General features: G+C 28.8%; 1 protein-coding gene and 1 non-coding gene across 2 annotated transcripts; one reads left to right on the forward strand and one right to left on the reverse strand.

The window, feature by feature from the left end:
* The first annotated feature begins 2,855 nt into the window (after positions 1-2,855).
* TRNAF-GAA (transfer RNA phenylalanine (anticodon GAA)) lies at positions 2,856-2,928 on the forward strand. Its single transcript has one exon. It is a non-coding gene; the product is annotated as a tRNA-Phe (tRNA).
* A 5,787-nt stretch (positions 2,929-8,715) lies between these two features.
* On the reverse strand, positions 8,716-13,533 carry LOC101268226 (transcription factor UNE10). Its single transcript, XM_004229733.5, has 6 exons — positions 13,050-13,533; positions 12,304-12,970; positions 11,504-11,614; positions 11,129-11,194; positions 9,128-9,490; positions 8,716-9,037 (listed from the first exon to the last, which is right to left on the reverse strand). Exons 1-6 carry the CDS (start codon positions 13,148-13,150, stop codon positions 8,951-8,953), a joined length of 1,395 nt encoding a protein of 464 aa, XP_004229781.1. The 5' UTR covers positions 13,151-13,533; the 3' UTR covers positions 8,716-8,950.
* Positions 13,534-14,387: the final 854 nt, after the last annotated feature.

Genomic DNA, 14,387 nt, shown 5'->3' on the forward strand with positions numbered 1-14,387 from the left:
CAAATTAAATTTATATAAGAAAAATAACTAAAAAAGAGAATTTAATGATAGGACAAACAGAATAAAATGTGGAAAAGGGGAGGGGAGGTGGGTATGGACTGTAATTTAGGTTTTTGAAACAAGTGATATTTTTTGAATTACTTTAAATTGAGATTTTGACATGTAATTATGTGAGCTATTAAAATTTCAATTTTTTTTCATTAATTATGAGACCCACAATTTTCTTGTATGCTAAATAGAGAAATACGTTTTTGGGATTTATTTACGACTTTTAAGTCGCGTTTGGACAGCCACAACGTCACTCACCCTGCTTCAGCTGCCCCACAAGAACAATCAAAATCTCTGCCAAAGTAGCTTGTACGAAACATTGAGTTATTTAACGAATTCGAAAACCCTCATTTACAACATACCTTCAACCAGCGACATTCAGAAATACCCGTCAAATTCAATAATGAAAAGTCGTACGGATATACTAATGCGTTAGCTATCTACTCTTTTAATAAAAATCATATTTAAATCACCCGATTGTTATCAGATTTGCCGAAACCTTAATAACTCTGATTTCGTTCAAATCTGGGCTAACCAAGGAAATTTCAAGTTATTACAAAAAAAAAATGTTTTCTTGCACCTATCTTTTCTATTGACTACCTTAACGATGAAATCATGTCGTTAAACTACTAAAGGATATGTACTCGCAGACTAAATCATTGGTAGTGTAACGATGAAATCATGTCGTTACACTATTAATGTAGGCATTCAATAGTTTAAGAGAGAAATAGAGAATGTGAAGAGGAGAGCTAAAATTTAGTTTGTATAAAATCTTTATTTCTACATAAACGTCTATTGTGACCTGCAATTCGATAAATACTATTTGTATTGTTTTCCTTAGTCCTGAATAACTCTTTCAATATTTTTTTCGCAAGACTTCTTCTTTGGCCTACCATGAGGTCTCTTGATTATCGTGAACAATACTTCATCAGCCTGTGATATCATCCATTCAATTACATCTGATAAAGAATGTATAGGTATGTTATAAATATTCAACATTGTCTTTGTTCTATATAAATCACATAAATATTCATCTGGTTCTAGGCTTTTCCATTTCAATAAAGCGAAATCATGTTCGTAAGACATTTCTTTATATTGAAATTAGCGACGGGTGTATGTTTTTTTTAAGTCAGAACTACATAATTTCATCCATCATTGTTCACAACGTGCACAAAAATCCCTCATTTTCCATTGTTTCTCTGACTTTTTTGTATATATCACTACAAATTATCAAACCCTATTTATCTTATGTAAAATTTTAATTTTATGTAAAATTTCCTTTTTAATCTCAACAAACTAATTGTGTAATGTATCAAATGTGATGTATCCAGAAGAATGAGGTGTATCTGAATGACAACAATTTATACCACAAAATTTCTAAACTTCTTTTACTAATTTTTACTATTAGTGTTTAGTAAATTATAAAAAAATGCTCGGCCTTTCCCATCTTTTTCATTTTTGTTGTACATCCAGAATTAACAACTTTTAATATTTCATATGTGTATGTATTACTTGTATAATTATCACTATTTTAATATAGCAAGAGAATGACGAATTGAGTTAAAATGAAACAATTCTAAGTACAAGGGAACATTATGTTAATAACTTATAACAATAATAATATGTCAAAATGTAATTTTACCAGTGATGTTGTTATGACTTGCTAAGAAAAAATTTTGTCCAACTTTCCTTCTTTAAAGGGGTATCTTATTTTTTTTTAATCAAAAGGTCAAAATCGCTACTGACGCGGCGATTTTGTTTTAACGCCGTTAAAAATCAGCAATTTTGTTCATTTTATTTTTTTCTTTTTTATAGAAAATTGCTGTCCATTCAGCGTTTTTGACGAATTTTATCGTCTAAAAAATTAAAATCGTTGTGACAATAACATTTTTATTATAAAAAAATTTGAAAATCACTGCTTCGGCAGCGATTTTAGTGGAATTTTTTTTATATTTTAGTAATTCGCTGCATGGGCAACGATATGCGAAAATGTTTTTTTTGTCTTTTCAAAGATTGTTGCTTTGGCAGAATTATTTTTAAAAAATTATATAATGTTGGTGAATATTTTTTTTAAAATAATTTAAATAAATGTTTTTATAAAAAAAAATTAATAGAAAAAATTACTTTTGGTAAAAAAAGAATATCGTTGCCAATTATTTTTTTAAAAAAGCCGTATTAAATGTTGGTGATTTTTTTTTATTTTGGTCAAAATAAAAATCGCATTACAATTCTTAGTAAAAATTTCACTAAATGATTTTATTATTTTTTTAAAAATTGAAATTATTTTATTTTTTATAAAATGGTTACATTTGCAGCATTTTTAGCCAAGGCGGTACCTTTTCAAAAAAAGAAGAAAAAAATTCAACAGAAATCGCTGCTAATGAAGCGATTTCCACCAAAATCGCTTTTTAGGCAGTGATTTAAAAAAAAAATAATTGCTTTTAATAAAAACACTGCAGTTGCAGCGATTTTAATTTTTTAAGAAGAAAAATCATCAAAATGCTGCATGGACAGTGATTTTCTCTAAAAAAAAAAAAAGGAAAAGACAATATGAACAAATCGCTGGTAAGTCAATGATTTTGAGCTTCTCAATTAACGGCGTGAAAACAAAATCGCTACGTCAGTAGCGATTTTGCTCTTTTAGTTAAAAAAAAAATTGATGTACCCTTTTGGATTTTGATTAAAAAAAAATTACCTTTTAAGCTTTGGACTCGCATAATACAAATATACAATCTTCTTTTTAACTTTTTAGTGCAATGTTTCTAATTTATTTATCAATAAATATTAAACTGAATTTTGAATAACAAGCGGGGTTAGTTCAGTTGGGAGAGCGTCAGACTGAAGATCTGAAGGTCACGTGTTCGATCCACGTTCACCGCAAAATTTTTTTAAAAAATCTTTCCCAATTGTGTATAACACATATTATTATTATTATTATTTTAACCTTTTCCCAATTGTATAACACAATTTATTAGGAATGGAAATTTGTTATATAATCAACATTTTTTAACATTTAATAAGATGGAATCAAAAGGATTCAACAAAAAAAAAAAAAGGTTTAAAAAGTAAAGAAAATTGTTGAATAAATTAATCCCTATATGCAAAGGAGATCGTGTTTAGAAAAAAGAAATAAATTATTCCTGGACCCTGGTTGAGGGACAATATATGGATAAACATACTAAAGTTTTGGGGACTCATTGGTTCCCCATCGAATATGAACAAAGAATTTTAAATATAAAAAGAATCGAATATTCGTATATATCTTGTTACTCATTTTTAGGGAACAAAATCTTAAAGTTGTATAAATATAAAAAGAGAATAATATCTTGCAAGGGTAAAAAAATCATACAATTATATATGAAGTGTAGGTTACTGAAAAATATATAATGGCCAACAAAATAGAATAGAGATGCAAGATATCATAAATTTAAAAAGAGGAAAATATCTACTATATATAATTAATAGGTGTTTCTACCTTCTTAGGAGCCATTTGGTTACTGATACACAAGAATTCAAGTTTTAAATTAGCATAATTTGTGAACTTAGTTATAAATAGGGAAAAATAATGATCTTTACGTAGAATCTAGTATAAATTATATGATAAATTTAATATCTTTTTCTTTTTTCACATAAGATATAACATTGCTAATATATACAAGATTTGGTTCATATTTTTTTTAAGGAAAATTACACGGTTAAGCAGACTTATAATATTTAATTACTCATCATAGTTATAATTTGTTGTAATTATCACTCACGACTAACATCATACATTAATTATGTAGGCTGACTTCGAGTTTGTATAATTAGCCACATTTGTATATGTATAATTCGCCAGAATATACAAATAAATATGTATAATATACAATTATCTAATCAATACTTATACAATCCACATCTCTCTCACACTCTGCCCTCTCTCTCTCGCCTCTCTCCCTCCCAATTTCGCTTGCTTTTTATACAAATGCATATGTATAATATACGATTATCTAACCAATATACATATACAATTCACCTCTCTCCCACTCTCAGCCCTCTCTCACTCGCCTCTCTCCTCCCTCTCCCAATCTCGCTCACCTTCTTCTGTCTCTCCCAATGTCGCTTGCTATATATACAAATACATATGTATAATATACAATTATCTAACCAATATACATATACAATTCACCTTTCTTCCACTTTTTGCTCTCCTCTCTCCTCTCTCTCCCACTCTCGCTCACCTCTGTCCTCCCTATAACATATAGCTAAGAATTGTAATTATTAAACTATAGGTATGGAGAGTAATTAGACTATTTTTTAGTGGCTATATGTGAAAGTTGCATACCTAAATACATATATATAATTATGAGTGAATTTACATATTATTATATACAACATAGAAGAATTAATAACTAATAGCCTCTGTTTTTATTTGTGTCATTGTTTAATTAGTCACAAAGTTTTCTTTTTTAAAAAAAGAAAAAAATCTTTTGAAATTAGTGGTCTAAACCACATTAATATTAACTAGTTGTATGAGTATAAATTATTTTATCAAGGATAAAAAAAAAAATTGAATTTAAGTAACATGACAAGTCAAAAGAGCTTCTGTAGCTAGTTAAGTGACATGACAAATCAAAAGAACTTCGATAGTTAACTGACACAACAAGTCGAAAGGGATTCCTTTCATTAATGGAAAATTATAATTAACCTTCAACACAAGATAGTCTTAATTTTGTTGCGTTGATATTGCAAGGCATGAATAAGTTCACAATATTTGAAATCATAAATAAATGACATTCTCTTTTAAAAGAATTAAAAGACGCGCGGCATAAATTAAGATATAAAAATAACTAAAAAAAATTGCATCAGTAATTACTATCTAGTACATAAATAATCATTATATTATTAATACACATATATCTAATTTATATCTTAATACTCTTAACCCAAATAAATCAACCCTTTTTTCTTGTTAAGTTTTTTCTTTTTTGAAGTAGTACAACTTTTTTACAATAGTTGAATGTTGAGCATTCCAATCAAAGAGGAATTAAAAGTGGGACCCTGGCAATAAATTAAAACTTAGAAATTGAGGATAAGTTTGATATAGTACTTGTGTTATTCTTATACTGAATGAAATGACATAACCAACAAGAGAAGACAATTAGATGCAAAGATATTTAATAAAGGGATATGTGGTAATGCCACACACCAAGCGTTCCCTACATTCTCCTCTCATTTGGAATGCCCAATGGTGGATGCACCATAAATTTATGATATCAAACTTTAGAAATATCAATTTGTGTGATAATTTTACTAAATTTTAGTCAAGGACCTTCATTAGTTAGCAGGGCTTGAGCACACGACCTTGTAGTGTTTATAAACCCTAATCAATAGACTAAACTTTTAATTTGTTCAAAAATGTGTCAATTTATATTTTAATGTTTATAAAACTAAAATTTAACCATTTTATATAACGTAATTTTTTGACAAAATAATGTTATGCAACACCCTTTGAACTAAGGTAAGTCCGCGGATGCTTTGCTAGAACAATAAAATATTAAATACAATTAATTCTGAAAAATAATAGAAGTAAAAAAAATTGGATTCTTTATCATACTTATCATCATTGGAATAAAAAGGGAAAAGAGAAAGCAGCAATAATATGAATTGTAGAAAGCCACAAGTCAAATGATTCCTCCCACAAATTTGTGGTTCCAAAGCAGTCATCAAACATGTAGGACCAACAAATATCTTTGGTTCTATTCCCTCCTGCCATTTGTACTTATACTTAATATATACAAATAAACATTTATTTTTATCTATGAAATTATAAAAAATTAAAAAATAATATATTATTTATATTTATTTCATCTTTTTATTAGTATTAATTTTTTATTATATGAAATGAGTAAGATGACTTAGAATAGTTAGAGGTGATGATATAATAAGAAAAATTATTTTTTACAGGGTGAGATTTTTAAACATGAATAGAGAATATAATACTGAGAATTTAATTGTTTTAGAGTACTTATAGAAATTACAGTGAAGTTGGTTTTATATTTTTAGCTTAATATGTATACATGCTTTTTAATTCTATTTTAAATAATTATATACTTAACTTGCATAAAATTAAGCAAGTAAATATACGTATTTCATGTTGCGTCTTATGTAACAATGCACGTCCTACGCAGTGTATAAATATATTATAATACATGAAATATATGTGTTTACTTAATATAACTTTAATATTTTACACATATTTACAATTAAAAAAATAATTATCAATTGAGATCAAATTATAAGTAGACGGTTTATTTCCGTTTTACTATGTGGCTCGATGTTATCATCTATGCATGATGATGTTTAATGATCACCAATTTTTATAGAAAAAATTATATATAATAGAAAATTATTAATTTAAATTAAATATTATAACTATAGTTTACTTTATTTTCAATTCGTATGTATTGTTTTATATAAATTGCTATAGCAATTTTTCTGAGCAAAATGACAAAAAAATGACTGCTTGTTCGGCTTTTGTTATAAAACTGATAGAATTCAGATATAGAGTGTACAATTAAATAGCATCTGCTTCAGGCAAATAGCCGTATATTAAAAAAAGAAAAAAAATCATGAATCTTCTTATACAGATACAGATACAATTAATACAAATTTTTATTATATACATATTACACATATATACATATTCAATTGAAAAGCACAACAAAAAGAACATATGCTTTTACCAATTATTGTGGGAGGTATTTAATATACAAACGTCTTGTTTGATTCAATTGTTTATGCAGATATCCAAACACATAAAATTGAATTGAGAGGCTGACAACGATTTATACAAACGGCTGCAAGTAAAATTATACAAATCTGAAAAGAAGTCAGCGAGTTATATAATCTGATGTTCCATAGCAAACATAAAATTTCCTATAAAACACAATTATAAAAATTATTGTTATAACATATAAATTTAAATTTTATATTTGCTTTTATTTTTAACTAGTAGTGAGCTAGTCCTTTAACCTAAGTTTGACACGACTTGTAAAAAATTCCAATCATTTCGATGTACAACTTTTAGCAAACATTGCATGTTTTTCGTGTCTCTTGTCTTATGAAAATCTAAAAGCTTTAGGTCAAATACAGTAAGTATGACTGGTCAGGTTTATCCTAGTTGGCCTTTATTTTTCATTTTAGAAAAAAAATTACCACTAAAAAAGGTAAAATTTGATATATACTAAGAGTGTATATATATATATATTTGATTTGAAAATTTTTCATGAAAGTCGAGAAAAGAATAGTTAGGAAAATAATCCAACCACCAAGTGGATCAATTGCCAGTTTTATAAGACCTTAATTGATTTTTTTTTGGGGGGTAATTATAAGTACACTGATTTGCTTTGTTTTGAGTAAAACAATGAGTTGGGTATTATATTGTTCTGAATTTAAGGGGAAAGGCAATTTATTTCTAAAATATTAAGTACTCTCTTCGTTTAGGTTTTACGTCTCTTAAAAACTAATTGAAGGTTTCACGTCTTTTAAAAAAAATAAGTTAATTTGTCAGTATGCATATATATTTAATGTTCTCTTAAATCAATTTTTTTATAAATAAAAATATATTTATTCTTATGTCTATTTTTGCTTGCCCATGTATAAGTGTTCACTTTTACTTGTTCAATTTTGAAATCAAGAAATGAGTATTGATTAGTTCATAATTTGCACTTACTATTGGTTATATGCATTTCTTAAAATATTTATCAATTTATTATATTTCAAGCATAATAATTTATTTATCGTTCCTTTAGAATACGCCAAGAAAATTCTAAACAAGTAGAAATTCTCACTAGCATAAAACATGAACATTAAAGAAATTACGTGAAAGTTAAATTTATTGGCGAAGAAAATCAACTTAGAAAATATATATCTCCCTCTTAACTAAGTCTTATTCCTCTCTACATTCTTTTCGTTTCTTTTGTACTAGTGATCTTTTTATCTTTTTTTTTTATGATCGTGGTATTCAGATTAATTTTCGTGCACTTCAATTATTTTCACGGTATACATTTCATCTGCCACCAACAACAAGTATCAAATAGTTATATCCATCAAAGCTAGGACATATAAAGAAGAAAAGAATCACCTAGTATTTTTTGAGTTTTAGGCCTGAGATCTCAAGATTTCAACCACTTTATTGAGCCGTAGGTCATTACCTGGATCATCAATTTCACGAACCTCTTATCCATTCTGATTGAACGACCACATAAAGCAAATTTAACTAAACGTTAGTTACTTTATTTGGTCGTGTTACATTTTTCTTTTTCATTTCTATGAAATCAAAATGCTCTCATAAAGCTAGAGTTCGTTAATATAAAACCCCCCCAAAAAAAAAGTCATAACACAACTATTATATAAATATAAGGAAATAAGGGTCTTAAGGAATAGATAAAATTTAAAAAGAGGGCCCTAAGATGATGACTTAAATGTAGAATATGTTTTTCTCCGTTTTAAAAACGATAAAAGTTAACGAAACCACTTGCTCATTTGGAGGCATCTAGTGTAAGAAAAATAAAAAAAATGTAATTCAGTATCCATGCATGGAAAAGATACTTAATTTAAAAGTTTCACGTAATCAAATATCAATAATTGTTTATACTCACTATACTATTGACTAGCAATGAAGTATAGATCATAAAGATCTCAATATTTACATATATACTTGTCCACTTCACAAAGGTAACAGTCTATTCAACTTCTGAGATGAAATTTGAAATACAGAGTTGTAACAAACTTATGTATTTAACAAAAATGACAATCCGAAACAAGTAAAAGGGTCTCCTAGTCATTTCAATCGTACGTAAAGAAAACTAGGAGATGTTTACAACATGAGAGTAACTATTGCTATATGGTATATACACTATCAATTTTTAGGGCCAGAGCCAGTTGGGGGCTGTTGGAATTGCAGGTACAATGCTGCCATCCTACTATACGCATCCATGTTAATTGGCTGCATCCATATAAAATTGATAATCGTGAAATTATTTATCTCGTATAATAATTAATTTAACCTTGTTTTGCATCAAACGACTTAAATTACCTGTGATTGGCAAGCGAGTAAGGCAGCTAAAGGATCAGGCATAGCAGCAGAGGGAGGAGAAGGCGCGGAGTTTGAGTTATCCCAGGAGGTTATAGGCTGCATGAAGGCGGCAGAAGGGTGGAGAAAGGAAGGAAGTCCGGGGATATTGGGGCGGCTAAGGTTGTTGATATCAAAAACTCCGGCAACTCCCATGCCCATACCCATACCCATACCCATACCCATCATAGACATTTGTAATTGTTGTTGCATAGCCAATGGTAACATCATGGCTGGTGACATGTTCATCCGACTCATCATGTGCACTTGAGCTTGAAGTTGCTTCAAATATTCTATCACTTCGTCTAGCATTGATGCTTTATCTGTCTGCTGACACAAAGACGAATTCAAAATTTAAAATTTATCACACGCGCAGTAGGACCAAAGTGGAACTATTAAATTTATACTTTTTATGCGAGCTTCATTTCTAAAAGTCATATCCACCTAAAATTCTAGGTAGGGCTAAACAAATTTCAACCATTCCATTACCACCGCACATTTTAATGGTGGTACAAATTCTATTTCCAACCAAACATTATGACAAGTATGAACATGATTAATAGATTTACAAAGCCCTAGAGAAACAACATAATGAGATATATAGACATTAGTTATGATTTAATTGTTACATATATCCACCCCCAAATAAAGTACAAGGGTATCATAAATGCCATCATTATTATTTATGTAACATATGAAAGACACATTGTTTGCTTTTGGTTGTTTCTATTTATTTTTTGAAGTTCTCTTTTCGTCGAAGTAAATTTCTTTTGGTTCTAGTTGTTTCACTTTAATAAGAAAAAATTATACACATCAAATGTTGACGACCCAAAGATATGATGAAGTGTATATGATTTCTTCATACTTTATTATTTAGAAATCTCAGAATTTTAACTTTAAAATTAAAAAAAAAATATTAATAGGAAATACTTTTCTCTTAACAGACCTTATGTAATAAGAATCTGAATAAGTCGAATCTCAAAATAGATAATACTCCTTATGTCCCTATTTACTTGTTTATATTTTTTATATTTATTCCTATTTACTTGTCCATTTTAACAAATCAAGAAAGGACAATAATTTTTTTCCTAATATGCTCTTATTTAATTTAAAAAAATTTCTAGTACTACAAAGTTGAAATGCATGTTTTTTGAAATAAAAAAATACATTTATTAAATTTGGGGATTGCATAATCTTTTAAGTTAAGAATAAAATTATAACTAACATATGATAATAATTGATATCTTAATATGTTTGTTATTTCACAAATTAAACAGAGACTGAGGAAGTACGAAATATGTAAGTAGTTTATAAAAAGAAGTAACTGTAGAAAGCTCAGCACAAGTGATTGAAGTCTAAGACAACCACAAAGAGGCTTTGTACTATTGGTTTAAGGCCCCCAAGGTTGGATTTATGTGGTTAAATAAGATTGTCTTCTCAACCAACAAACATTTGTCGATTTGTCTCCCTCACCACAATATTTATGTGGACTTAGATCATTACAATTTTGTTACTTCTCCTAGATATTCACTTCCATATTTAATTTGTTGCCCTTTCAAAAAGTATTGGACCACTTACCACTAAATTGTCTCCAACTCCCATTATTTGAACACATCTACTATTGTACCTTTTTGTTTTCTATCTTAAAGCTGCTCGCTTATAGCCAATCTTCACTGACACTTCCATTCAAATCGTTGATTTTTTTAAGTAACCTTTTTCCCCTAAGGGATAATAAAATTAAGACACTTTTCTACCAGTAACAATACTTGCGGAAAAAACAAAACAAAATAATTTTTTAAAATCTTTTTATATTAATTGCGATAACTTGAGGATAGCTAGACACTCTATTTAATGGTAAAGTTTAAATAGGTGAATAACCACAGATACTAGATTATTCCTTTTATGCAAAAATAAATAAATAATAACACATGTGAAAATACTTAATAATATTTAAATTCCCATTACCTTACTCGAATTTGGAACCAACTTCTGCAGTGTCTTCATCCTTTGATTAATCTTGTCTCTTCTTTTCTAGAGATATTAAAAAAAACATAATTAATTCATAATATCACATTCTATTTTTTTTTTTTGAACAAAGACCACAAAAGAGAGATTTTTAACAGGCGTTTGGACATGAATTGAGTGATTTTTTTTGAAAAAATAATATTTGACACGTATAGATGATATTAAAAATTTTGAGCTATTTTCAAATATGTATTTTATTTTTAAAAAGCGATAAAAAAATATATATAGACTTCACCAATTTTTCAATCATCTTCAAAATCTAACACAATATTTTGAAGAAAAAAAAAACAAATTCATGTCCAAACATGCCCTTACTCGTTCAGACTGGTTGTGGATGGCGGCTGCCCTCTTCCTCTTTGTAGAAGATGAGGAGTTTTTAGACCCTTTTTTGTTGTCATTGTCATCCTCATCATCACCTCCTTCCTTCTGTCGGTTAATAAATAATCACAAATATTAGTAATATTATATAAGTTTTTAAAATAAAATTATGTCACGTCTCAGCTGAAAAACATGCATTTCATTTTTATATTATATATAATATATGGCCCTATTATACGATTTTAACTTTTACCGTATTGTCTGAAAATAATTTCTAAATATTCTTAATAATAAAATAATAACATGAGATGTTGCATGACTTCTGTTTTTTATCATTTGATTTTCTTAATGATAAAAATCTAAGTTTTTACATCTCAATTTATGTTCATAGTTCAAATTATAATAATTAAATAATTTAATTTTAATTATAAATATCAATAAAATTTACATATTTAATATAAAAAATATCATTGGTGGCACCCGTTGACATTATTTAAAAGATATTTGTAAATTTATGGTTAAAAAAGGTTTATTTGATATTGCTTTCGTTTAATTTTATACGTTATTTTTTGAATTTTAAGAGTTAAATAAGTTTATTTTTAATCATAAATTTTTTATATATCTTATAAACATTTTAAATTATCAATTGTTGTGACTCATAATAATTTTTACGTAATTTATAAATATAATTTCGATCAAATTTAAACTATTTGATTCTGAAAATATAAAAAGTGTCATGTAAATCGGGACATATGGAGTATCAAATATAGAGAAGTGTAAAATAAATTGGTATAAACCTGATCTCTGCTGTGGCAAACGGAATCGTGATCGTCCCCCGTCCTATTGGTGCACTGCTTGTCGGAGCTGGTGTTTTCCGGTGACCCCATCGACGTAGAAGTGTACATTGTCGTACCAAATTCTCTATCAAACGTGTCAACCGTTAATTGGCGGCTATCTCCTCCGCACGTTTCACTTCCACTTACACTAATCATATCCGCACGGCTACTCCACTCACGTCTTGTGGGCCGTACTCTCATGCGTGGCGCCACCGTCCAGTCTCTACTGTTTGTGGCGCCACTACACGACCCCACGTGGGTGGAGCCGTCAATCCCTGGCACGTGCACGGATCGTTGGTTGTCCGAATTTGAGGTGTTCCTCGAACACGGCACCAACGCATCCTTAGTCATTGCGACTAAACCGGTTGCCGGAGGAGCGTAAGCAACCGCGTTGTGGTTGTTGAACCAAGGAACCACCTCATCTCCACTCTGTTTGTTCCTGTCCACGGTGGACTTCCCGTGGAGATGAAGAGGAACGTCGTCGTTGCAACGGGTGGCTTGGTTCACTATAGATTCAAGGGTGCCACCGTAGCTCGATATGGGCTTATTATTAGCCCGTGGAGGCCCTAACCCATGCATTGCTAACTGCCCATTTTCCCACGTTAGCTCCGCTACTTCATAATCTAATCTGCGAATTCAGAATTTTGAGTCAGTAAATATAAAATAAAAGTAATAATTATTGTGAAAGAGTAATAGAGAGTATATACGAGGGGACATCAACGGCTAATGAATTGGATTGAGTTTGTATAAGATTTTTTCTAGGAACGGTAGAGTCATCGAGGTCCCAACTCGGTACACACTGATTCATATCGAAGGTAAATAAGAGGGAGGTGTTCTTCTTGGTGATGAATGAATCAAAACAACAATATATTATTATTATTATTATTATTATTATTCTCTCAAAATTTTGGTGTTGGAGAGAAGATAATAGATGGAATAAGGGTAGATATAAGAAAAATAAATGTGTTTGACAGTTGGCTATAACTTTAAGTCATATTCAACCTATACATATTATGTGGGTGAGGAGGGAGGAGACTTTTCAGACATGAAAAACAAGAAGAGAGAGGGTTAGTATATACATATAAATTTAATGCATTTTTTTTTCATAGAGATAAGAAGACAGTGAATTTGAAAGAGAAAGAGGTCCATGGATGAGAAAAGGAAAGAAGAGTTGTTGATTGGAAGATATGTGTATTTGTATAATAAAAGGGGATCTTTTAAAGTCATTCTTGTGGGCGGAGGGTATTTTTGCTGTAGATTAAAATTGAAAAGTACCACACATAAAAAATAAAAATTAAAAGTTATACTCCTATTATATTGCACAATCATTAGATGCCGTAACTAATTATCATCAACTTTATCTACTGTGTGTTTGTTCACATTTTTTCTTGCATATACAAGTGTACGATATCTAAGTATGCCATGTATGTCAAAATTATATCATTCTTCCACGAGTTTTAAGTGACATGTACTACAATCGAATTAAATAACTTCAATTGTCAAGATTTGAACAAATAGAACGAAATGAGCAAAAATAGTACTATTTTTTTAGCTGTATTCATTAGAAATAAAACCTAAAATTTTAGTATAATTCTTACCTACTTTACTGATCATTAATTAAACCTTTTGGTTCATGTTGACATTAAAATTACTTCAAATTATATTATATTTATGGAATATTTTATTTCATTTTTAAATATTTTTGAAAAGACTTGTCATGCGTAGATACTTGTTACATGTCAATTTAATCTAATGGTATAGGATATTTATACATTATCAGAAAGAAAATAGAAAGGAACATGAAAATCTGGGATATCTGATCTTCTAACTTTTATATGTGGCATTTGTTCTCCATTTTCAGTTTACTTGGCCGATATTGAGCTATATATTTCTTTATATAAAATTATATGCTTTGAAAATCTAAATCTAATTATTAGTCATTAATTATAAATCATTGACAAGAATAATTTTTAAAAAAAAAGAATTCATACATGTATATTCACACACAACCTTAAAATGATGAATTTTCAAATTTAAATGTTAAA

This window comes from Solanum lycopersicum, chromosome 1, assembly GCF_036512215.1.
Source record: "Solanum lycopersicum chromosome 1, SLM_r2.1".
NCBI lineage: Eukaryota > Viridiplantae > Streptophyta > Magnoliopsida > Solanales > Solanaceae > Solanum > Solanum lycopersicum.

Coding starts and splice junctions, on each gene's coding strand:
- LOC101268226 (XM_004229733.5), bottom strand. CDS start 13,150: ATGAATCAGTGTGTACCGAGTTGGGACCTCGATGACTCTACCGTTCCT. Junction 11,615..12,303: donor TTTGCCACAGCAGAGATCAG/GTTTATACCAAT, acceptor ATTAACCGACAG/AAGGAAGGAGGTGATGATGA. Junction 9,491..11,128: donor TGGTTCCAAATTCGAGTAAG/GTAATGGGAATT, acceptor TTGTGTCAGCAG/ACAGATAAAGCATCAATGCT.